General features: G+C 36.8%; 1 protein-coding gene across 10 annotated transcripts in view; it reads right to left on the reverse strand.

Annotated features, from left to right (window-relative positions):
* Positions 1-25,595, reverse strand: part of GRM5 (glutamate metabotropic receptor 5) — a 245,747-nt gene that overhangs the window by 43,604 nt on the left and 176,548 nt on the right. For all 10 annotated transcript variants that reach the window (XM_085574766.1, XM_021545022.3, XM_021545018.3 and 7 more), the window contains 3 exons: positions 18,095-18,330; positions 6,137-6,383; positions 301-469 (listed from right to left, as the gene is read on the reverse strand). In XM_085574766.1, the coding sequence (XP_085430892.1) occupies positions 301-469; positions 6,137-6,383; positions 18,095-18,330 (652 nt within the window). The remainder of the gene's footprint in view (positions 1-300; positions 470-6,136; positions 6,384-18,094; positions 18,331-25,595) is intronic.

The following is a 25,595-nucleotide window of genomic DNA, read 5'->3' on the forward strand; positions in this document are numbered from 1 at the left end:
AAATCAGATGCTCTAAAAATACGCAGCAAAAAGCCTCCAAACAATACCTGTTTGAAAGCATTCTGAATGTAAATTTAAATAAAAAAAAAGTCAGTAGTCCACAGATATAGGAGTCAAGAAAATGGCAGTTTATTAAAATAGGGAGATGATTATGATAAGAGTAAAAACTAAATACATAAGTCTGTACATTTTAATTTAAGTGTGGCATACTATCTCCATGTAGAAGTCAAGAAAAAACTTGCTTTCAAATTTCAAGGCTGTGCATACTGCAAGACTGAAACAAATGAAGAAAATATTTACCTTTATCTGGCCTTTTTCACAGGGTTCACTGCAAACAGATCTGATGATATTACTTTTCTCTGACCATATTTCATCATCATCCATTTTCAGCTCACCATTGTCCCAGCTGCCAACATTGATATAATCAAAGTAGTCCTTCCCCATTTGTTTAAAATTCATGATTTCATATCTTTGGAGACAGAAAGGAGAGACATAGCTGAGTTGAGAAGAACATCATGAAATGTTTCAAATTAAAGGAACGCCATACAGTCAAAATCAAGCATGTTGAAATGAAAATATTTAAAGACTTATGAGTACGATACCCTTGAGTATCTCACAATAGTTTCTGTGATATCATAATCTTCCTTTTCCTTCGTAAGTTAAGTTGGGAGGTTGCAGTGTTTTCTTGTTTGCTTTTTATTAAGTTTTGCTTTGGGTTTATTGCTGGGGTGTTTTTAGTTTTTATTCTATCACCATAAAAAGTTCCCTGAACAATCTGGAGTTAAGTGACTGTGTTTCTGAGAATGACTATTTATTTAAAGAAAACAATGAAATGAGTCAAACAGAATTAAATCTGTGCAACTTCCAGCCCTGGAAGCCAATTGCATATGGAGCCCCAGTTCCCTCTACAGCAGATGTTGAGTAATCTAAACCTGTAATGCCAGTTCCTAGCACTATGTCTTCCTCATTTTCTGCAGGTGCTTTTTCCCCTCCTGAGGGAAGAAGACGATAGGTAAACTATCAAAATGAGGTAGAAGCAAGCTCTATGTGATCAAAGGAAAGTTCCTGTGCTGTAAGACTGCAAGATGAAATTTGGTGTGGCATCCAGAGAGGAATCAGGCATCACTCTTAAGGCACAGAGTCCAGGAATCTTTATTTTTCTTTTTCTTTTTTTTTTTTTTTTTTTTCTCTTTTCTTTCCCTTTTCTCTTCTTCAACATTGCATCAATACATTCTGGTCCTTCCCATCTATACAATCATTTTTATGTAATTCCTTGGTGATTGAAATACATTTCATTACTTGTACAGTATGGTGAAGAAGAGAAAAAGTACTCATGACTCAGTCCTAGGATGCTTTTAGGTCAAAGACAGAGCTCTTTAGAGTTTTCAGTTTCATGTTCCTCTTCCTCCTACTTTTCTCTTCTGTTCTCACACTGTTGCAGAAAGTCTGTGGAGCCACGTAGGACTCACTTTCTCCTGCAGCTGAACACCAGCCCACCTTTCTGCTATACAGGCCTGTTCTTTTAACACTTTCTTATAAGACATGTTTGAAAAGTTGGGCAGCTCCTGAAGAAATTATTCTATGCTTTTCTTTGTCTCCTCTTTTCTGGATTTGAAATTAATATGGCTAAGCAATATGAAATTTATTGATGGAAAACAAGAAAACAATATAGACCAAGAAGGTTAAGACAATCTTGACTTTAGAAAAGCTGCCTCATAAACAAGGAGACATCTTTTTCTTGTCAATAAGCACCAAATTAGTCCTGAAGGCAAAGCATATAGACAGGGTTGCATTAAGATTGGTATTGTAAGAGTGACGTTCAATGTACAAATGAGGAAAATAACTTGCTCATTAAATCAAACAATCTCTCTAGTAAGACGCCCTGCTGGGTTTAGTTGGGGTAGAGTTAATTTTCTTCTTAACAGTGTCTGGTATAGTTTTGTGTTTTGGATTTGTGCTCAAAACTGTTTATAATATAGAGATATTTTTTTTATTGCTGAGCAGGATTTACACAGGACCAAGGCCTTTTTGCAATGTCAAGTTGACAAGGAAGTTGGGAATGAATGGGAAGTTGAGAAGAGACTCAGCTGACTCCAAGTGACCCAAGGAGTATTCAGATCACATGACATCATACTCAATATATAAAATAGGGGGAAGAAGGAGGAAGGAGGGGATGTTTGAAGCGATGGCATTTGTCTTCCCAAGTCACCATTATGCATGATGGGGCCCTGTTCTTTTAGAAATGTCTGAACACTTGCCTACCTAGGAAGAAATGAAATAATTTCTTGGTTTGCTTTACTTTGTTTGTGTGGGTGGCTTTTGCTTTTCTTGTTAAATTGTCTTTATCTCAACCCATGAGTTTTCTAGCTCTTGCTCTTTCTTGCCACAGAATCTCCCTGATTCTGTTGATGCAGGACTGAGCAAGCAGCTGCAAGGTACTTGGTTTCTGGCTGGGTTAAACCATGACAGATGCACAGATATCTCTCTTAAATTTTGAGAAAACACTTTTAAGATGGACAAGCAGTAGCCATAGTACATCTAACATCGATATTTTTCCTGTGTGATGTAAAAAAAAAATTACAGGAAAACTGTTGTTTGATATTGTCCTTCCATAGATCTCAAGATACTTTGCACCATGAAAAATTCTGTCACAGTGGGGAAACTATGGTACAGCAGGGATTCAATGTCAAAATCACACGCAGGGCAGGATCAGGACTGCAAGCAGCCTCTAAAAGGAAATGAAAGTGGAGTCTGACTGAATGGACAATGTGATATTGCACACATTATATTGTTCTTGAATCTTTACAAAGAAGAAGAAATAAGCAAACATAGAATGAAAAAAATTGTTATACTTCTAGATTTTGAAATGCTTCACTTTCCATATTGTATAAAGAAGGAAATGTCCACAACTTCAACAATGATCTCCTCAAAGTTGGAGACATGAATGCCAAACTGACACAAAATAATTGAATCCAGATAATGCAAGCACAAACCCAAAAAACAGACTTGTGCACATGATTATAAACTAACCTTTTTCTGAGGTTCACAGCCATAGTAACAACTTGTTGAGAATTAAACAGACTAACCAAAAAGTTAGCACAGGAGCCACAATAGAGCCATTATTCAACATTGTCAGACACTGCAGCACACCTATAACTGTTAAGGCTTTCCATTTAGGGTTTCGTGGACAGACTAAGAATAAAGTACTGCCAGTGTTTGACAGGCCACAGAACCTAAACCAGTGATCCCCCCTAGTAGTAGTTCCAAGCATACATCACAAGGGGAATACTGGAAAGAAACCTAACAATTTTAATACAGTATTGCCTCAATAAGTCTTTTCTCTGTGGAGAACAGCATTGATGGATGGGTAGAAATAGCCAGGCTCAGTAAGCCCATTGCTACAGTGAAGGCTCATGAGTCACTGGTTCCCTGGAGGTTCCTTGAGATAATACAGGGACAGTTTGTCACTTTAGGATAGAAGAGACCAGATGGCACAATAGCACATTTCCAGCAGTGCTCTAATCACTGTGCAAAATACTTGTTTCAAAACAGAAGTGCCGCGATGTTGCTAGGAATACATATTCTACTGGTAGAACAGTCAAACATCAGCATCTTGTTTTTTCTTGCCTGTTCTTCCCTCCTAAATTTCTTTAGAGTTTTGATAGTATTTACAGATAATTGTTATCTCCCTAAGGAATCATGGATTCAATACTCCTCCTTTTTTCCCCATGTCTCCTGACTCACATAAAACAGGTCTTACACTAGACTGTCTGCCTGCTTAAAACTCAACATACACATAAAGGACTTTGAAATAGGGTCAGGATTCAAAGCATCTTGTAGGATTAATCATCTGTTTTATAATATCAAAACCTTTTTTCTATACATTAAAATCCTTAGCTATCTAGGTCAGAAAAGCTTTTTATGTTCTGATTTCCTGCTGAACACCACCACCACAGTACAGCTGTGAGGATTTAAATTCCTGTTTTACAAAGTAAAGATGGAGTTATCAGTGCAGTGAGTTGTTCCAGTATGACTGCACTGTCTCCAAGCTCTTGCAAGTAGTGTTTGACAGTGCTTAAAAGACTATACACTACTCAAAACCTGGAAGTTAGAAATGGAGCTTCCTATAAAATCTTCTTGATTATGAAAGAGTACAATTTGACTCAATGTTGTCCGATTTAAGGACATAGACTGGATTTAATGATGTGACTACTGTTAGACAATAGGGGACAAATAACTATGATTCAAAAGAAAACAAATTCTGTAACCACACACAGCTCATGAGTTTGAGTAGACCCAAATATAACACAAATCCAGGGATACTGGACCTTCTTAAAGTTCGGCTATTCTGAGGTACACATTCCACATGGTGTCCCCATGCTCTTCAGGGAAATACTTATGTACAATTGTGACTGAACAAATGACTTCACATGATATAATTTTGTTATCATCTGTCTTAGAATTTAAAAATATCCAAGATATTCCATTAAATTCCTTGCAAAAAAATGGTGCTAAATTGTTCTTGTTAAGAATGTCAACATGAGGAAAAGGATAGCAAAATATCTATTTGCGATATTTAGATATTGCTATTGATGTTGTCAAGTCACATATTTGTTTTTGGCAGGTTACACATCACTCACTAATAGCAGTCCTTTTTATACAAGAAATCAGTTGGAATGGGGTAGGATATATAGTCCACTGCATCTGAGCACTTTTAAAACAAAAATTAAATCCTTTTAAAGAAATCTGAGATGCCTTAAAAAGAATTTAGCCAGAAAAATTCAGACTTAACATCTTGCTTAAAAATTCAGCTATTTGTAAAAATAGAAACATCTAGCAGAAGACACCCTTGGTCATGCTAAAAAAGCTCTGGAAACAAATTTCTATTTAAATTTTCCTAGGTTTCTGCTAGTTTGTTCCTGAGTTCTCCTACTAGCTTACAGTGCCCTTCCTTACAGTCTGATTCTGAAGAATTTGAAAGTTTCTGTTTCCAGAAACAGACACAGACTGCTGTGTAGGTGGCTGTCCCGCTTTCTTTTGGGGAGAATGCTAAATTTACAGGTTTGCAAGGAGAATGAAGAAAAATATAAGGTTTGAAATTACAGAAAGTTTTGGAAATGTCAAAGTATTTTGACCAACGACTTTAAATTTCCCAACTCATTTCTACTAGGAAGTTAATAATTTCCTTTTTGTTCACATTAATGGGAGAAGACAAAATTTAAATGAGTATATAGGATAAAAATTTTCCCTCTAATCATCTGTTTATATGGCACCATAACAAAGATGTTTAAAACCTTTCAATAATGTGGAAATAATGGGTAATCTCAAACAATACTGGAACAAAAGCAGTGAATGAGACAGAAAATACATTGAAATATAGGGAATAAATACACTCTGAATACTATAATACTTGCTGTTCTTCCTCTGAAAATTCAGTAGGTAGAAACCCAAAAAAATTCCCACCTCAAGACTGTTTTCAATGTGCATTTCTATGGATACATATGTCATAGAAAACTTGTCTTATATTTCATAGATGTATGTATACATATTTATGCATGTTACCAGCAAAATAAGGTTTGATTAAATTAAATTTGTCTTAGAGCATCACAGTATGGATTGATAGCTTAGTGTTTTATGCAAATGGCAAGATTTCATTTGGAATATATGTAAACAGGTTTTTAATAATTCTGATAAAAAAATCCCAGATGCATCAGTACAATATTTCTGATATTGTTTTAGTTTTCTTAATAAAAGAACTGAGTCTGCTATGACTGTTTATAGGTCAACCAAACACCTACACTTAAACACCCAAACAAAGAAATAAGCTGTGGTGGACATCATAGTCTACAAACATAAAGGTCTGAAAACATACTGTTTTCAATAATAATACTTTTAAATGGTAGAGATGAAAATGCAAATCAATGCAGGAAGCTTTTACACCTGAAGGTCCACATCTCTAGCTTGAAACACCATAAAAAATACACATTAAAAAAAATCTATTTCTGCAAAATAAGCACAGGAATCAGGAAATGTAAAACTAGGAGTATGAGACCTTAGCTCTGTTGTTGTCTGCACATACCTACTGCATATTGCTAGCATCTCTGCTCTTAAACATTTTGACAAATATCAACATTACCTTCCTGGTGAGTCACCATTCTCATCAAACAAGATCATGTCCCCAGAGACCCCAGTAAAGTTTGTCTTCATGAGGGATTCCAGGAGTTTCCGACCATCTATGGGCTTCATGGCATCACAGAGGCCCACGTAGCCTGGGCACAAGGACAGCTGCATGTTGTGGAGCCCATAGGCCATGGAGTATATTGCATTGATTACAAAGCCCATCTTGGAGTCCTGAACATGCTGCGTCCTCAGAGTCATCTGGCCTGTCAGGGAACAAGCAGAAGGTTTAGTGAATAGGACTGGGATGAACCCAGATCTTCAGACATCTGCTGGTGGCTTAATTATTAACAGTAGGAAAAGTACTTTAAACGTCTTAAATAGGTCATAAAAGATGTTTTTATTGGTACACATGCTGACAATGTTAGAATAAAAATAAACAAATGAAAAGATGTTTTCTTTAAATATTGTATTATCCAGATGATATATTTCTCTCTGCAGCTCATCAGCTCACCTCACATTTGCTGGATTTAAAATGCCACTCTTTCATATGTATCTTTAAAGCATGCATCATGCACATTATAACACAATATTTTAGGGAACTCAGAAACTTCTCTCAACCAGCAGAAATTTCTTCAAACATTCAGAAATATTGAAGTGTAAATGCTAATAAGAGGCTAACTCTCTACAAACCTTATAAAGAAGTTCCACTTCTGGAAAATCAGTGAACTCTGTTGCCCAGAGAAGTTGTCAGTGCCCCATCTGTGGCAGTGTTCAAGGCCAGGCTGGGGCTCTGAGCAGCCTAGTTTGGTGGAAGGTGTCCTTGCTCATGGCAGAGGAATTGGAGCTACATTATCTTTAAGGTCTCTTCCAACCCAAGCCATTCTATAATTCTATGCAAACACTTTTGTTTCAGAGACATGGATAATCTTGTGCAAATAGACTGACCTAGGCACCACTCCTTTACTGTACCAAAAGTTCCCCCTAATAACTCTCCTATTCTTCATCTCTTCTCTCTCTTTATGAAGTGAGGATAACAATGCAATACAGACAAATACATTAAAATCTGTGAAGAGTTTGACAGTGTGGGTTAGGAAATTACTCTGTTTAGCCAGAATTGGTGAATCTTAAATTTTTTGGCTTTCAAAGCATGATGGTTGCATTTCTAGTCTCTATTTATGCTTCTGTAAAATGCACAGAAAAAAATTAATTCAGCAGCACCTTGAATCCCTTTTTTTTTTATAGCACACTGTTATTACTAACACAGCTTTTCTCTGTTGACAGCACCAGGCAAACTAAGGAAGGGTAGGTTGGAGTTTTTCTTCATATCTGCACTCTAGTCACAAGATCTTTAATAATGGGGAAAAGAGTCAGAGACAAAACAACTACATCAATGGCGCTGGATGTTTATCTAACACCTAGAAAGATTTGTCTCTGGTGGCAGGACAAACAAAAGCTCTGTTAGAATATTTGCTCTGCTTTTATCAACCAAGCAATGACCCTAGGAGCTACGAGTCCCCTCTGTGGGCATCCCAGAGTAAAGGGAATGCAAATAACCTGTCCACTCCATGAGAGTCTGCTTGCCACAGAGGCATTAGTGAGAGGCAGGGATAGTGCTCACACCTGCCCATCTGAGTTGCAGAGGCCACAATCTGAGAAGTATTTTATGCTGTGAGGAAATTGAGGTACAGGCAATCCTTTTCTTTAAAGAAATTAAGACTAATATATGGACTCTCAGGGTGGCACTCATCCAGTTTGAAAATATCCATCCAGAAGACCAGAAACCATTCCAACCTTTGTTGGAAAAGGGTAAGAATCTCCAGCTGGTGATCAATTCTCTCATAAAGCAGGTATGACTACATACAAGCACACCTTTTCAGTTGTGAACAAGAACATCACCCCACAGCTCTAATCACTAAAATCTATTGCAGCACTGGGAACACTAGGAAGGGTAATAAAACACATAGTTTGAACTGAAAAACAGTGTGTAGAGGTCAGAAAGTAAATGAGAGAATTGAAAGATTCCTTTTTCCCCTCTGTTTTATGTGGAAGCTGGCACCACCATTTCCAGTCTTCTCTGGAGCAGTATGACCACTGCTCAGGAGCAGTGATTATTAACATTTTGGAAGGCTAAACAATACAAACTTGAAGTATGTTAATGAAAAAAAATAAACTTGGAAAAACATACAGTGCTGCTTATTTGTTTTGTTCTACCAAGGTATTTCTTTTCCCTAATTAAAAATAATAGGCATGAAAACTGCAACAATGGAGTACATGTAAAACCCATATTAATTGAAATTAAGTGGAAAATTGAGCAAGTGTATTACACTGCAATACATAAAACTTGTTTTAACCAATTATTCATCCACAAAATTAGCACCTTACACACCATACAGTTAATTATAGTACCCATTAGAATGAATCAGATTTTCATTGGCAATATTATTTATCATAAAACAATACTTCGGCTGCTTTATTGCATATGATTGCTTAAAAATCTAATAACTTACTTCTTAATTCTTACTCTCCACTGGGCTTTGTGCTTCAGTTTTATGAAATTATTATTCTGATTTTCTTTAAACACTGAACCTCATCCCATTCACCTGATGATTTATAATAAGCCTGCTTAGCTCTTCCTAGAAGCTGCTGGCAATTGGCAATGGAGTTGTGAGGGATTTAGCTGCTGTGAGAATTTCAATATACTTCCTGCAGCTGGAGAACACATTCACCCGAGATATTAAGTGACTCACTTGGCTGTATAGGGGCAAATTCAACCTGTCAAGGCCAGTTTATAGTACCACAAGAATGTGTATTTAAGGGAAAATCACAAAAACTAAGACAAAAGATTTTTTTTTCTCTTTTTACTATATTGTAACAAAACCTTAAAAAATGGCAACATTATATAAAAAAAAAAATCAAAACCAAGTCTAAAAGTTACTTTCAACCCATTTCACAAAGTATTTTGGCATGTCAGACTTGATGCATATAAGTATTTACTTACTTACTCCAGTACCCCTAGCAGTGGTTTTAAGGGAAGGCTGAGTACACAAGCTAAAAGGCTAAAAGGTAATCTCTCACTCAACAACAAAAAACAAAAAAAGTAAAAATATTTTAAATCTATCTCGCAACATTTATGATTTAGGTAGCCTTAAACACATTATTCACTCAAGAATTCTTGCATATTTTTCTTGCTGGAACTCTAGCACATATTCTTACCCTTATTACTCATCCATGAGTGCTGTCTTCAGTCAAGAACAGTTCCTGACATGGAAAGGTGGCACAGATGAATTTAATGGGGATGATAGTGTTTGGAATATATCAATCTACTTATGAATGTATGCTGAAGTTTTTAAAACTTAGTGATAGGACAAAGGGGAATGGCTTTAAATGGAAAGAGGTCAGGTTTAGAGGAAGAAATTGAAAGTGGTAAATCACTGGAACAAATTGCCCAGATTAGCTGCGAATGTTCCATTCCTGGAAATGTTCAAGCCATGCTGGATGGGGCTTTGGTCTAGTGGAAAGTGTCCCTGCTCATGGCAGGGGGACTAAAACTACTTTATGGTCCTTTCCTTTCCAATCCAAACCATTCTATTCCATGATTCTATTGTATGATTAACTGAATGGAGATGGCCCAGCACTAAACTCCTCATCCAAATTTGTTCTTTTCTGTTGTCAAGTCTCCAAAGCATACAAATATGTAGATGATGAAAAAGGAACATATTCTTTCACCAAGAAAGTGATTCCAACTAGCAATGGTTCATTTCTTGGATCTATTTAGAAACAATTAGTGTACTTATGGGCAGTGATCCAAGAAAGCACTTACGGATGCTGTTAGTCCCTGTGCATGGTGAGCTAGCTCTGGACTGCTTCCCACGCTCCAGAGATACTCCAGCAGCTCCCAGAACTGGTGCCTGGCTACCAGTGAGATTAATAAAATACTTCTTCTAAGAATGACTCCCTTCATCCAAATATGGAAAAACAAAACAAAACTAAACAAACCTACATCTTTGCAGCAAATTCTGAAATTTGGCTACTGTTTCTAGTACTGAGCATGAAATAAGAATTCTTCAATAGATTTCATTATTTTACAGATTTTGTATGTAAAACTCCTCTTCTTTTTTTCCATGTTTTTACCCTCAAGGAAGATTAAATACTTGCCAACTTGTGATGCTACATCAAGCAAGGATATTAAAGAGTGCAAAATCATTATGGTTCAATATTCTTTTTCTGCTTTTTAACTTTTCCAAAGATGACAATACTTTGCATTTTAAAGAATTAATAAAGGGTAAAATGAAGACTGAAAATACTTTGCGTTCTGGGAAATCCCTCAACCCCTGAGGAGAAACAGGAGAACAAAATAGAGACACAATATTGGAGAATATTTTTTTTTCAAAGAGAAGAGCAATTTGTTTACTTTGCAATTAGTTTAGCACTGAAATGAAGGGAAATTCTTAGTGTTTATTAGTAGTAGTATTATTATTACTATTATTTTAAAACTTCTCAGTGATCAAAAGGTTGTTTGTTACAAAGTCATAAGAGACATTACAGTGGAAACCACAGGTATATCCTATAGTTTCCAATTATTTCCTAATGTTTCTCCATGATTATATCACAATTTAGTTTCTGTACAATTTCTATAAATATGCCATTAAAATATTTGGTGATTCTTTGTGCTAAGTTTTGTTTTAAGGGACAAAGGGCTGACAGAAATGAGCTCTAATTTTGCTGGCAAATATGTCCCACATTCACATTCTGCTCACCGTACTTGAAGTCCATCAATGTGTTTTCTTATAATTTCTTTCCTTTGCCTTAGTGAAATAGAAAAAATCAGGACAACAGGCTAATATTTTCAACAAAACAATGGTAGTGTCTGTCTTCTTCAGGATATAGTGTGTGGCTTTTTAGCTCCATCAGCAGGTCCATCTTGTCCCTGTTGTACTCCTTGGGAACACGTGTAACTTTGCCTGGATCTGTATGCTCTGGATAACATGTCACCAAGTCACTCATCCCAGAAACATGCACTGAAGAAATGTGTGGTATCTTGTAAAACAGAGGAAAAGTTGTACTATATTGAACTATAAGAACTGTACTATAAGAACTATATTGTTCATATCTAGTTAAATTGGCCTTGTTTAAAGATATAGAAAAAACCCTGATTTTGGAAACTTTTCTAAAGTCTGTTATCACAGCTTTCTAGCAAAGAAATGTGAAATGCTAAAGTAACTTTCAGTTCCGTATACTTTGTAAGGTTCTGGGTGTATTTTTCTACTAAAAAAAAATTGATTGCAGTAGTTTATTTTTTTTTTCTATTTTAATTTATTGCAGGCTCTTGGACTGAAGAAAAGAGGTATTTTTTGCTCTGTTGGAAATTTAATGCAGTTTAAATATGCTTTTCTCTGGGAAATGTCATTTTGATGCTGAGGCAAAACGCATAGCATAAAACTGAAAATGTGAAGGTAAATTAAAAGCTTGAAACAAAGCTTTTCAGCAGTACTAAGATAAGAAAACAAAAATGACCCATTTTAATGCTGCTATGGAAAATTTTTGAAATTTGACAAAGAAGTACCTTCCAGTGTAATTCCCTCACCCAATGCTTTTGACCAGTTCTAACTCACTCTTCTTAACTGAAAGCCAATATCAGCACTGCTACATTTTTCATGTTGAGTGGCACCAAAATGTTGAGAATGACTGGGAGACCAAATTCAATGTATTGAAATACAGAGATGACTTCCAAAAGGTTTTTTTCAGAGTATTTAGTTGACTTTGGTGTTTTACATCTATTTAAACCTGCACAGCCATGGCATTATTAGAATGCTCACAAATCTGACAAGAGCTGGACCTTCATCCCTGGGTGCCCACAAAACAGTGGCAGTCTGGCTTCTCTTGCCAAGTTCAGAATGATCAACAACAGGTAGTCCTAGGAGAAGGTAAGTAAATAGATACCAATTTCTCCATATAATTTTCTTAAGAGTACTATCCTTTCCAGAATTCAGTTTCTTTAGTCATAAATTGCAACAAAGCTCAACTGCTAGAAATGCAAAAGTACAGTAAATGGTGGCATAAAACTCTCTGTACTTGCAAACATGCTTATATGAAGTATTTCAATCTATATAGGAAGTTGAAGTGTCAAGAGAAAAGAATGACAGGAGCTAAGCCAATTGAAATATTCAATATGAAATGTATCTAATCTGAATAAATTTAATTGTAAGTTAATTTTTAAGGCTAAAGAGACATGGTCCAGATAATTTCCAAGGCTCAGTTAGGCAGTTAGAAAAAGAATTGCGATATAAAGAAGAAAATCATATTAGGTGTATCATCACATGCATCTAATGTATTGCAGGAAGAAATCAGGGAACATAAAGGGAAGAAAAAACAAATAGAGTTTTGTAGTCAGATTTTGGAGGAGTTTGATGAATTCTGTAACAATGAGAAGATTCAAGCTATTAAAGAGTTTGAGTTGCAGATATGTTAAATTCAGGATCAATCATATCAAAAAGGCTTTCAAAAATATAAACCAGAGCATAAAGCAGTTTTTAATGCCACACTACTTCTTTCTCTGAATCAAAAAAATAGTACCATGTCTGTGTGGGCTCCTGGCTCAGATTATATCAGTCTGCTAGAAAATTCAGATCTGGATTTATGCCTTACAGATGATTAGCCTTTGGAAATTTCTGGCTCTGACCCAGCATGACTGTAAAAGTAGTAATAATAATATTTTAGTTCCAAGTCTGAAATGTGGGGCATGAAAATAAGAGCTGGACCATAATTCAGCTTGCTGATGCACAAGAATGAATATCAAACTGAATGACATGCAGGATTTATTCAGGAGAATTAAAAGGCTTTCTAATTAACTGTTTAAAAAACCAGAAATTAATTTTAAACTTTGTTCTGCTTTTATTTGCAGTCTAAAAATAAAAGTATAGAAATGTTAAGTCTGAGGAATATGATGTTTAAATGTGACACATTCCTTGAAATATGGAAAATACCTTTCTGTTTGGACAGCATTTATATTTTGTTGGCTGAGTTCTGATTAAACCAATTTTGGCCTTAGAGCCTGCATTTAATCAACAGATTTGCATGTTGCAGTGCAAAAGACTAGATAGTCATGTTTTATTCCTTCATTCTATCTGGAAATCCAAAAGGGACATTTGTTAAACCAAATTTCTCTTCATCTGAAACCGTGGACTTTCTGGCTGTCCTTTTGTACTCATTAAAAATAGCTGGAACTGGATGAGATTCAGCAAATGGGTAGGTATTTTTTTGCACTTTCATTTTATGTGCACATTTCTACCTTAAGCAGAAAAACTTTTCTTGTATTTATCCCAAATTTCCCTAATCTCCCTTTCTGCAAATAAACTCATTCATTCTTAATCCTCTTCTAAATTGCTTGGAGATACATTGGCTATCCTTCTTTTATGAGAATTTTTACACCCTCAGAAAAAGCACTTTTATCTCAGAGAAGCCACATGGTTAAATCATGAATGGAATTTGGGATTTTTGCACCCTTCTAAGATGCATTCAAAATGCTGATGCAAATCTCTTTTTCCTGGGAGCTGTAACCAGGACACCTGTACATCACTGTGTGTTGTTCCCTATAAACGCTGTTGCAGGGTCCTTGCTCCGAGCCATGGCAGACTGAGCCATGGCTGCTTTCCTCACTTTTAGTGCCCTCTATGTCTTGTTTGTGGCTGACCTTTGTCTGTGATGACCCAAGCCCCATAATTTCCCTTTGTTTTCTACTTCACTACTTGGAACCACAGTATTTAGTGTCAGTACCCTGCTGTAAGTACCTGCACAAGTGACCTATCACCTCCCTCCAGATTCTTGTTCCCACTGTTCCTTTACATGAAACTGCTATTTTTGTCTTAAGTCTGTAGCCTCTGCCAATCAATGTAAGATACTGCATTGCTTCAGCAGCATCAGCCTCTATTTATTTACTCTTTATTGTCTATGACTTAGATCACAGTACTTGGAATGTGTATTCTGTGTTTGAGTATCACCATAAATAATGCTGTTCCATCCACACCTCCAGCTTTTGCACAGCATGGGAAAAATAATATCAACCACAATGCAGGCAAAATAAATAATTTAATGGACTGGTAAATGTAATAAATATGCTTCTACCCCTGGTGACTTTGAGGACTTGTCTTTTTCCAGTACTGTCCATTGAGACAGAGCTTCACCACATAATTAATTTATGATGGGTTTTGTTTCTGCTTGGTGTTAATATGCATTTTTTTAAAACACCCTCACCAGGATGAAGAAGTACTAGGAATTAGAGGTCTGCTGGGAACTCTGTCTGAAAGAAAGCAATCACATAAACGTCTCATCTTCAAAGGTCTAAAGGCAATCAATGCCAAGGGATTAGATTAGCCTTTTGAGACCTGAAACTGGTCATTGAGTGGAATTACTCATCTGGATCAGCTTGCACACCTACTTATGAATTTCTTTGAATTATGGTCTTATATATTAAAAAAATCTCTGACTGGTGCTAGAGGTGAAACCAACCCCAAATCTTGTAAAATCCCTAAGGTTTGGAGGTCATTAAATTGTCTCCTTTTACACATGCATTTTACATTCTTTGTTCTGACTCTTGTTCTTCAGAGGTGGCTTGTAGCAGCTGTCCTGTGTCACGGAACTGATTACACTGAAAATCAAGTCAGATAAGTCTGTGAACTTCTCACTTTCTGTAGTGCTCCAGCTGGGCAGAAAATCAATGTTCTTAGCAGCAATAGCAGTGACACCCATTTGAATTAAGCAAGTATGTTCTAATCTGCAAATGAAAAATGAGCTGGATGCTGAAATTCTTATCTCAATATGAACTAAGTTTATGTGAAGGAATGGAAACTTTTTAGTGCTTAATAGAAATGAATGGAGAAAAGAACTTTATTGTTTTTTGGATTCTCTTTGTTTGGCTGATTTCATAATTTGATTATACATATCATACTGAATCATGTATTCATTAATAATAATACCTTCCCTGAAACTGTCTATGAATATCTTATGTTAAAAAGTGAGAAAATACTTATAAGTCACTGGATATGATTACAATGGTTTATGGCTTTACGTATTTTCCATCACAAGGATAAATGTAGCCTAATATTCTACTAGGCAGGATTAATCAAAGCAAATTAAGAGATTTTAACAACTAAATTCATAGCTGGTTCATAGATGAAGTCAGTTGTTACTTAGATTTCAGCCATATCTTCCTGTGTTTACTTTCTTACTGAATAAACTTGACTATACTGTTAACCATTTTTTTATGTTTTTGTGGCAACACAACTGGATTACAAAGAACAATTAATTTTGTTTCCCACTAATATAATGGTTATTGCCTTTTATATAGACACATTCATTTAATAATGACCTTGTCTATTAACATCAGCTCTATGTTTGTCTTTTTATCTTTATTCCAAAAAGTAAAGAATTGCTTGACTTTTGATGGAAAGGTTTTGATTTTTCTCTGGCATTTCTTAACAAACTTAATTTTATTAATTGTAATCCTAAGAAACACCTGTAGTTTAACTTTTTAGTGTGTTTGGATTTTTTAATATTTTTCTTTTAATTCAGCTTCTGGAGAACAGCATGTATTTAGTTAGATAAAATAAAGGACATAGTCCTGTTTTCTTACCAGGTGAAATCAGAACCAAAACTAATTCCTCAGCATGCAGAAACTGTTAGGACAGTCTGTGAAACATTTATGACCACTGAGGACAAGTATAATCTTTACAATTGTGAAGTCTGAACTGAGGGAATTTACGACTCACTATTTTGACTGTTGAAAATAAAAAAATAGTAATATAACAATTGAAAATACATAATTTTCAAATTTGTGTAGGTGATAGAAAATGAGGCAGAAACAACAACTATCATGCCAACTTCAAATATTCATCGTAATTTTGATCTTAAAGTCACAGCATCAGAATTTCTCCCTCTTGCAATTCTCAGTGAATACATTTATGTTTTTCTTGCTGGTTAATCCATAGGAAATTCTACAACTACAATTAGCATTTTTACTTTACAGTAACAAGAAAGAATTAAAGCTTTTGCAATCTAGGTTTAATTATTTTACTATACACATTATGGTCCAGCATAGAATATTACAACAAAACTAGAGAAAAGAAAATAGAGCAATCTATTTAGATTGCTCATCTTCTCTATTCATGATTTGCAAATCAGATTATTTGAATTTTTGCTCCTTTTTTTGTGTCTTTGACATTCCTAGGTTTTAGGAACCTATTTGATCTGTGGTTCTTTGTGGGAAATCTTCCAGCCATGAGTGCTTTTCCCACCAAACAATTCAAGCTTAATAATGAAGTTGTCTTATATCCATGACTGGTGAATTAGTATATAAAATAACTTCTTCCTGTACCCCCATGACAGTTTTTCTGTGGTGGTGAATTTTATTTTAGATGCCATAAAAGACTCCTTAGGCACTTACAATTCATAGTTCCCAATATTTCACATAAAATATAAATTAGATATTCACATTGTTGGTAAAAGGTAAGCTAAAAAAGAAACCAACAGAAGTCAAATTGAAATGTTTTTTACATGGCATACTGATGGAAACCAGGTCTTTATTAGCCTGCATCCAGCTATGCCCATTGCATTGACATCTCAAGAAACAAGTCCACATTATCATGGGGAAATCAATAAAGTGTGCTGCTCAATATGCAGTACCTGTCAATAGTGCAAATAAAACCTGTCTCAAACTGTGCTGGAAGGGAACAGAACAAAAATAATAGGGAAAAGTGAGTTGAATGTGGAAAGTGTACATTGAGATTTTGGGATTCCTAGATTCAATTTACATCTCACTTACAAACTTCCTCTGAGACCATGTCCAAGTCAAAAAGAAGACTTTAAGATCATTAAGTGGGATTTAGGAAGGGGTTTGTGCTGTGCAAATCCAAGACTCTGATCCTTTAAGACATTTCTCAGCCTCATGGGTGTGTGGAAGATAGTCACATTTTTAGAAGTGAAGAATCCTTGGGTTTTAGACCTGTGGTTGGACTAATGCCCAGCACAGCACCACATTATCCTCAATACTGCCAGAACACCCATGGTATTAATGATATCTCGAGGGTCAGAAATAGTTAAAAATTTGCCCAGAGAATTACAGAGAATGAGAAGAAGCCTGTGAAAGAATCCTAGCCTCAAAGGAAGGACTCTGGGATTCTGAGTCTAAATAAAGGATCCTTTCCAGGTAGTCTGGGGTCTTGTCGCTAGGGCACTGGGTCATTGGTTCCTGCTTTCCCTCTTGTCATTTGACTGGTGCCACAGGTCCCCATGCCCTTTGGAATGCAAGACATCGGTGCCTGTTCACAGCCTAGAGAGTGCCTGGTATCTCATGAAACAAAGAGCAATTAACAGGAGTAATAAATAATATAAAACCCCAACAAAGCCCCAGAAAAAATGTACCACATCTATCTGCAGTACAGAAATGACAAAATGTTGTAGGAGTTTTTGCTAAAATTAGTACAATTGAATGAAAATAATCAGCTCAAAATGGCATATCCTGAAATGACCCATGGCTGAAAGAAAACCTAATGATATCTTTCAAGTCACCTAGTGTTTTATATGAAGTTCATAAATAATCATTACTGCCATATGGGCTTCAGATAAGTTGTAGTATATTAGCTCTCTCATTGCTTTTGTGACCCAAAGCAATATGATTAGCTCTTTTTCTGAAAAGGCACATTTAATTTTGTGTTGCAGTATTTTTTAAAGTGTTTACATGCCTATGGAGGTGGAGTAGCATGGAGATTTCAAATACAGCAGTTAGGCACTGAAGCTCTATCTGTTTCTTAGAAATCTCAACACTTAAAATTGTGCTTTTTTATCATTTTGAAAACTACAAGCATTGCAATTGCAGCTTCATTTCTTTCCAATCCAACTCACTATTTCACCAGGCCATGCTGCATCAGACCAGACCTTCATTCACATTGTTTCACTCAGCAGAAGTAATAAATTCACTTACTTGTGCAGGTCTTGTTGTATTTAGGGTTCTCTTGGGGAAACCCTTCCAACCGGCACTGGAACCTGTGCTGCCAAAATTCCTGAAACCATGGATTCCGATGATTGGTTTCTGGCCGGAGCTGTAGGTAGTAATCATCGAACCATTTCACATCTGGGGACTGCAGCTTGATCGTTATCCCACCAACAGCTTCGTTCTGGTACCCTTCTGTCACATCATACCTGTCTGCCCAGCCGTCACTACGGGGGTAAAGGAGAGGGACACAACATTGGCCATTCAAAGGAATGAGAAAAGAGCTCCCTTAACACTGAAAATCACAGCCTAAGAGAACACACAAGCCTAAGAGAACACACATTAGCAGTTGTGGCTCTGGCTGAAGTCTTGTAAAGCACCTGTAATTCTTCTAGAGGAAGAATTCAGTGTTTTACTTACATTTGCTTGACATCAGCCCCTTCTACTTAAATTATCTATTCCACATTCTCCATGTCAGGTAATTGAAACAATGTTAAAAATCACAGATCCTGAAATCTGCTGTGTATAAGTGCATCTCTGCATCAACCAACCTCATTGTGGGGAGAAAACCTTGGGTTCAGTGTTTCTCTGACACTGGGTTGATGCTACTCTTACTTGAGAGAAAGTGACTTTGAGGACAGGACTTCTCACTGTGCAAAGGGCAGCACTCTATTGCAGACTGTGTCCATACTTCTGGATGAAGCACGGCACAAAGAGCCAGAAGCAAGCCTTGAATGGGCTGGCACTGCTCAAGCAGAAACACCAGCACAGAGACAACATGGCATTGCATCTGAAGCAATTAATCCTCTGCAGACACGGTTAATGAAGCTGGGCAGAGCATTATGCAGATCCAGGTGTTGCTCCTATTTCTTGGTTGCTTGCGGCTGGAGCTTTATGGAGTTCTGTGATACTGTAGTGCACACAGAATTTTAATCCCCTTCTGTTAACCTTTCAGCTTGCAACATTCAAACCACAAGGAGACAGAAGCAACTGAAAACCCCACTCAAACAAAATGTCACAAACATTCAGGGTAATTTCCCCTCTCCTCATTTTCACAATGGATTTTCCTGGAAGTACTGGCATTTATGAAGTTTCACTCAACCCTAAAAGTGTACATATTTCATTAGAGCCTTTCAGATTTCTTCCCTTTTATCATGAATGTGATATTTCAATTTTTCAAAAGAGACTTGGAGAAGAATCTCAGATTAGCATTTCCCCCCGCTTCTAAAAAGTCACTGATGTTGTCTATAGAGAGTACCTTTAGATCCTAAAAGTTGAATAATTGATGGATAAAAAATTAGCTCAACTTGTCTTATTTTAAATCTTCATGATTTGTTTAAAGCTAGCCCTTCTGTAAGTTAGTCATACTTTAAGTGATGTACACTTTTTGTGTTTGAATTTGCTGTTCTCTTTTGATCATTCACTGCCTGTCTTAAACTTTTCTTCTGTGCTGAAGAGCAGGCAGGAATCCTGCTGCAGAAACCTGGTCCCCAGTGCATTCCTTATGCTGTGCATTCAGCTGTCCTCACACAGAGCAAAGGCCCTCAGTGAGGGGCTCCTGCACAAGGCACTCTTTCAGCAGAGCCTGGGCTCTTGACTACGCCTTCCTAGCACAGCTGCAACATCAGGAAATAGCAGCTTCACCAGGGGGAAAAAATATCCAGTGTCTGGAATCAGAATGGAAGAACCATTAAACGTGCTTCAGATTTCAAATGCACTGATTTACTCAGAACAGAAAAGTAAAATATGCGTTCATAAATGGAGAAAGATGAGCACTGCTGTTCAGCTTGAGTAAAACACTTGGAAAATTTACCTTCCAGTTTAGGGATTAACACAGGTGTTGATGTTACCAACTGCACTCAAGAGGCTCAAGTAAGTCAAACCACTTCCATCAGGAATGTTTACTGGGAAGAGTTAAAACCCATTATGGGTTATTTTGTGATAAAAGCCACAGAAGGTGTTTTAAATTTATTACTGATTTAACCTTTCCTCTAAAAGATTCATCTTGTTCTTTGGCAAGTTTTTCAAGCAATTTTATCCACCCTCATGAAACCTGACAAGTTTTTGAATGCAGGAAGTGATAGGTTTTGTAGTGTGGGATTTATTTTTTTAAACTGGGTAGAATATGAAAGAATTAAAACCATGCTGTCAGTATCCCAGCTTTATGAGCTGTCTCATAGAAAGCCTAGAAAAAAAGCCTGCTTTCTTGTAATTAATTTCTTTATAATTTTCAAAAGAGCAGTTTTGTAGATCTAAGCCAGCAAGGTGCTATAAATTTACAGAATTATTTTATGATTAGCTATCATTCTAAGAAGATTTTCAACAGAGATATCATTTTATACCTTTAAATTATTAAAAAAATATGTAAATGACAACTTTTTAATGACAATTACATAACCCTCCTTCTCATCTTTTCTGCAGGAGAGCTTCTTAATTCAGCAGAGCTGCTTCTCATTCAAATAAGTATTTTGGCTTAGCTTCTAAAAAAGGTGTTTAGGAATATTCTATAAAACCTACTCAAACTGTGTATTGTACAGATGACGATGTTGAGATCACAAAGCCTTAGATGGACAGTGTGGCAAAGAAAATGTTAAACTCCTATCCCAAAATTGGTGAAAGTGGATACAGGATGGAATGAATATTTTAAAAATCTAGTTGTCAGTTTCAGAGATGAAGGGTGAACCAAAAAGTGAGATGATCTAGAAAACAGACATGACTGAATGAGCTGAAGATTGATAGACTAAAGAACCAAATACAATACAAGGGAAGACATGTGCTATTTGTCCTCAAGTACATCAAAAGCATCAGCAAAAAGATCACAAATTGTTTATCATTTTGAGATAAGCACTCAGAACTTAAACTGAAAGAGAATGACTCAGACACCAGGAAATTTTCCTCACAGCAAAGTGTGGAGTTGCGTTGTTTGTATGTTTTATTATCCCTGTATTATGTATTGGTTTATTCCTTTGTACCCCCGTGTGCAACTTGGTTTATCCCCAGTTTTCCCGCCTTGTCCTCCCTTCCCGCCTTCCCAGTATCTATCCATCACCCTGAAAGAGGCATTTTACCCCCCCCGGTGCCTTGTCTATCACTCGGTGCCCCTTCCCATCCATCCAGAAGCTTCTACTCAGGGCACCGGGTGATTGGGCGAGGACCTGGGGCTCCCCCCATATCCTTCCCCCATTGGACCCCACCATATCCCCCCATCCCGGAGCCACCCCCTATCCCTATCCCCATTGGTCGTTGGATACCCCTCCCTTACAGTTTATAAGCCAGTGCAAGCACCTTGTGCTTGTTCCTGTTGGCTGGCATCGTTCTAGGATATTTGGCCCCGTTGGGCTACAAAAAACTCGGACTTAGCCCCCAGCAGGATCCGCTCTTCATTTACCACCGCGAGGCTTGCTAGCGCTGCCCGGAACCCACAAAGGCACTCTCCAAACCCCAGCTGGGAGCGGCGGAGGGTGCCTCCATCGCCCGCCCTCGCCCCACAAGAGCTAGCCGGGGCTGAGAGAAAAGGGATTTGGGGCGGGAGCACGGCAGCAAAGAAAATGAGGAACTAGAATAACTTAGTGAAGACTCTTAGGGGTGTCAGAGAGCAAGACAGACAAGCATCCATCTGTTATAAATGTCCCTGCCTTGGTGAAGGGATGGCAGTAGGATATCTGACTTCTTGACATCCACTATGCATTAATAGTTGTTGAGATTTGACATTTGTCTGGGAATGATTCTGTAAAACCCAGCAGGTTAGACAAAAATGCAAAGAAAGTTAAAACAATAATTCTCCTTCACAGCTCCCCCAAGTTCTTGTAATGTTTTGGCCTAGTTATTTATTCATTATTGCATTTTTTCTCTCACTGTAGTTGCTATGGGATGCAACAAGAAAGAGAAATTTATTTAGGCTAAATGATGTGTTAGGCTATACACAGCTAATTCCAATGATGCAATCACGGTAGGCAGAACTGTGCACTGGGTCAAAATTACTTTAAATGAAAATGCAACTGTTTTATCTCTCTTTTGTTGGGTGAAAGGAAGGTTTTTACATCTAATCCCCAAATAATTCTATCTCAGTATAATCAAGATAATCCTTTGAGGTTTTGAAACAGAAAAGAAATTCTACATTCCCTAATTTGGACATTATGGTTGACAGTCTGAAGTAAACACAGGTCTGGCAGTTTAAGGCCAATTGCTCAGTTTTGAATATTCATAACACCAATTCTGTAATATTGGCCCTATATGTAAGACTTGTGACTTCCATAGCCCAAATTATCTTTGTCATGAGAAATGAAACTCCAAAACTAATGAGTCAATGATAAGGTATCCTATTTGAACAACTACAAAATTATTTGCCCAACCTGACATACCTAAACACTAAATAGACACAGATTTAATTTTTGAATATTACAGATATTTTACATTGTTTAAGACACTTCTTAAATCTCAGTTATAGGGTTTATAATATTGATTTCAATGAATGTTTTCAGATTCTTGAGAAGCCTTTCAATGAAGTGGGGAAATTCTGCCACTTTTTAGGGACAGCTGGACTAAAAAAGGTTCAAACTAGAAAATCCTGTGCTGAGATAGAGATTATATAAATATTATAATGGACTCTTTTTCCATTCAGTACCACAATATCCTTCAAGGACAACTTCAGATTTAAGTACTCCTGAACAATGCCAACGCCTGTTGTGGTTTTGTTTCATTCCATGCAGTATCCTGATAGAATTGGAACTTTGCTGTTGTGAGAATCAAATTATAGAAAACAACACACAACCTGTGATTTGAAGACCATTAACTACAGTCTGCTTCAAAATTTAGCAAGAGTGTATGTTGGATAATACAAGAGGGGCAGAACAAACAGATACACTGTGCAAATTGACAGTCCCTGAAACTACTGCAACCTGTTTCAGTCTCTATTTTGTGAATATTTGACAATCAACTAATTTTAATTTTATTGTACTAATAAATTAAGGAACAATGAGTGGGAAATATTATTTTTTTTACTATCAGTGATATTTTCATTAGCTGCTCACTTTAAAAAAAAGGTTGTCCTTGATAAGCTATCAAGGTATCAGGTATACACTATCAAGATCTATCCTGTATTATTAAGAATATACTATCAAGACATAAAGATTTCTTGGGAACTAACTAACTAACTAACTAACTAATTAACTAACTAACTAACCAGGATGGTGGAGTTGTCTCCTCTAGGCTGCTGCCAGTCCTGGGTGGGAAATGTTAGCAGGGAGAGGTCTAATGCTAAACCGACTACAACCACAACCTGGTGGACATCCAGAACACCAGCTGGAGGCGATGTACCTGCAGAAGTTCCTCCCCATTTTACCTGGTGCCCTGTCTTTTTACATCAGTTCTTTAGAGCATAGAAAGCTGCAGAGATGTCTAGTGATTACATGATTCAGTCTACTGAAGAAAAGTTTTCAGTTCTTGGACAAATTATGATCAGTAAAATGTTGTGAGATAGTACCTGTGAGCATGCAAACATAGCTTCAGGATTCCTGTGAAAACCACCTGGAAAATTCAGCACACATTCTAAACCTCTATTTCCAAGATTAGACAAAATACTAAGAGACATATGTACAATAAAAATAGACTCCCTTTTGTGAACTGTTCCACTTATTTTCTATGTTGAAAATGCAGCAGGGTCTTGGAATCAGTTGAGCTGATTTATTTTTCTCTGAAGTCCCTTTCAAGCTATAGCTAACATTATTACAGTTAATGAGTGCATTCATTAGGCTGTAAACTGGTGTCTTTTTTGTTATGTAAAAATCTGTTTGTAGGCAGGTCACATAATAATGATGGAAACTGCTGTTCTGCCCACATCTGTAATCACTCTCTTGCCAAAAATCTGACTGATAGCACTTGAAAATATATTTCTACACCTGTGCAGGAATTTTTATCTAAGTTGTTTTAAGATTAATTTCACTGTATTTCCCTGCTCTTCCAAGGTTTTCTTCCATATATTTTAAAAACTCTAAAAGTATTAAAGAGTCCTCACGCTTTTCTCGAAGCACTACCAGTGTTGCAAAGGTAAATTTGTTTGGTTAATACTGAGAGGAGGGTGGCATTGCTTTTGCTGAGCAGCTGTAAACGGATGCATTTAGATGAGCTCATTTTATAATAACTGTGCATGCAATGAATTCTTGTTTTGCTGCCTGGCTTTTTTTAGATTGCAGATCCTCCTTTTTTTTCCTCCCTTTTCATGCATATTATAAAGATAAATAAATTTAAGGGTAATTCAAATTACAAAAATTACTTGGTTATTTTTAGGCAGTATGGCCCACAGTTTTCTACAATATGATAACTAGAAGTATCTATGCAGTGAATTTGGCCAATACCTTACACAGGGAATTACTGGTACTAATTACTTCCCCAGACTGAGAAAGGTTGTGATGGCAACTTGAGGGATGGTAGCCTATAGCAACATCTAATTTGCATGAAAACAGAGAGTTTTGCAGCTGTGTTCATCTGTAGTTCAGAGCTGAAAAGTAATTCAGCCTGACTGTATTTGGGTGTACAAAAAACCCCACACTTTCCAATATGTGATTCCTATTTCTTTAAACTTGCCAGGTGTCAAAGCTGATAATTTTAACTGAAGATATATCTACACATATAAGTCACATGAGGTGCCCCATTGATTGAGAAGAAATTTGCATGAAAACTTCTGAAAACACCAAGAAAACTCAAATTGTGCAATATACTCTCTTGATTCTCAAATAATTCTTTCATGAGAAGAAAAATATTTGACATATCTCCAAGAAGAAAGGCATTTTGGATGGCTAGACAACTTGGTATTCTTAGGATTAAATGTAAAGTTGTGCTATGTTTGGCTATGCTCACTGTAGATCAATTATTTTTAAAGGTTTTGATGTTTGACTAGACTAAATAAGCTCAGCTTTATCCAACTTTCCTCTGACGAGCTGATTTCTAAATTTGCTGTCATTCAAGGTGTCTTTCTCCCTGAAGTGCCCAGCTGGTCCTTGTCTCTACAGATTCAGTGCTACCTTGGGACGCTCTGATAATGCTGACAGTGTCAGAGATGTGACTTGGGTGCTGCTGTCAGTGAGAATCAAAACCAGAGCTCTGTGGGCTAAAGATGAGAGGGCAGGGATGGAATGTCTTCTTGTGACCTGTATAGACATAGAGATGTCCTATCCCAAGATAATGCTTGTTCACATTTCAAGCAGGCGGTTCCCACACTCTGTCCAGGCTCCTGGCTATAGTTACCAGGGGAAACTGTCAAGCCTTGAATAAGGAGCAGGGAGGGAGGAGAAAGCAAGCGTCTCATGAGAACATGTTGTAAGGAAATGAGTGGGAAGGACTTCAGATTTTGCATTGGATAAGGATGGTCAAAAGAGAGTATAACCAAGTGAAGTGATGTGCCCTGTAGGAAAACCTAAAATTTCTTTGGGAGCTGGCCATCAGACATCAGGACTGCTTCCGTCATTGTTTTTTTACAAGGTAAAAAGATTAGTTC

Source organism: Lonchura striata, chromosome 1 (genome assembly GCF_050655825.1).
Source record: "Lonchura striata isolate lonStrDom1 chromosome 1, ASM5065582v1, whole genome shotgun sequence".
NCBI lineage: Eukaryota > Metazoa > Chordata > Aves > Passeriformes > Estrildidae > Lonchura > Lonchura striata.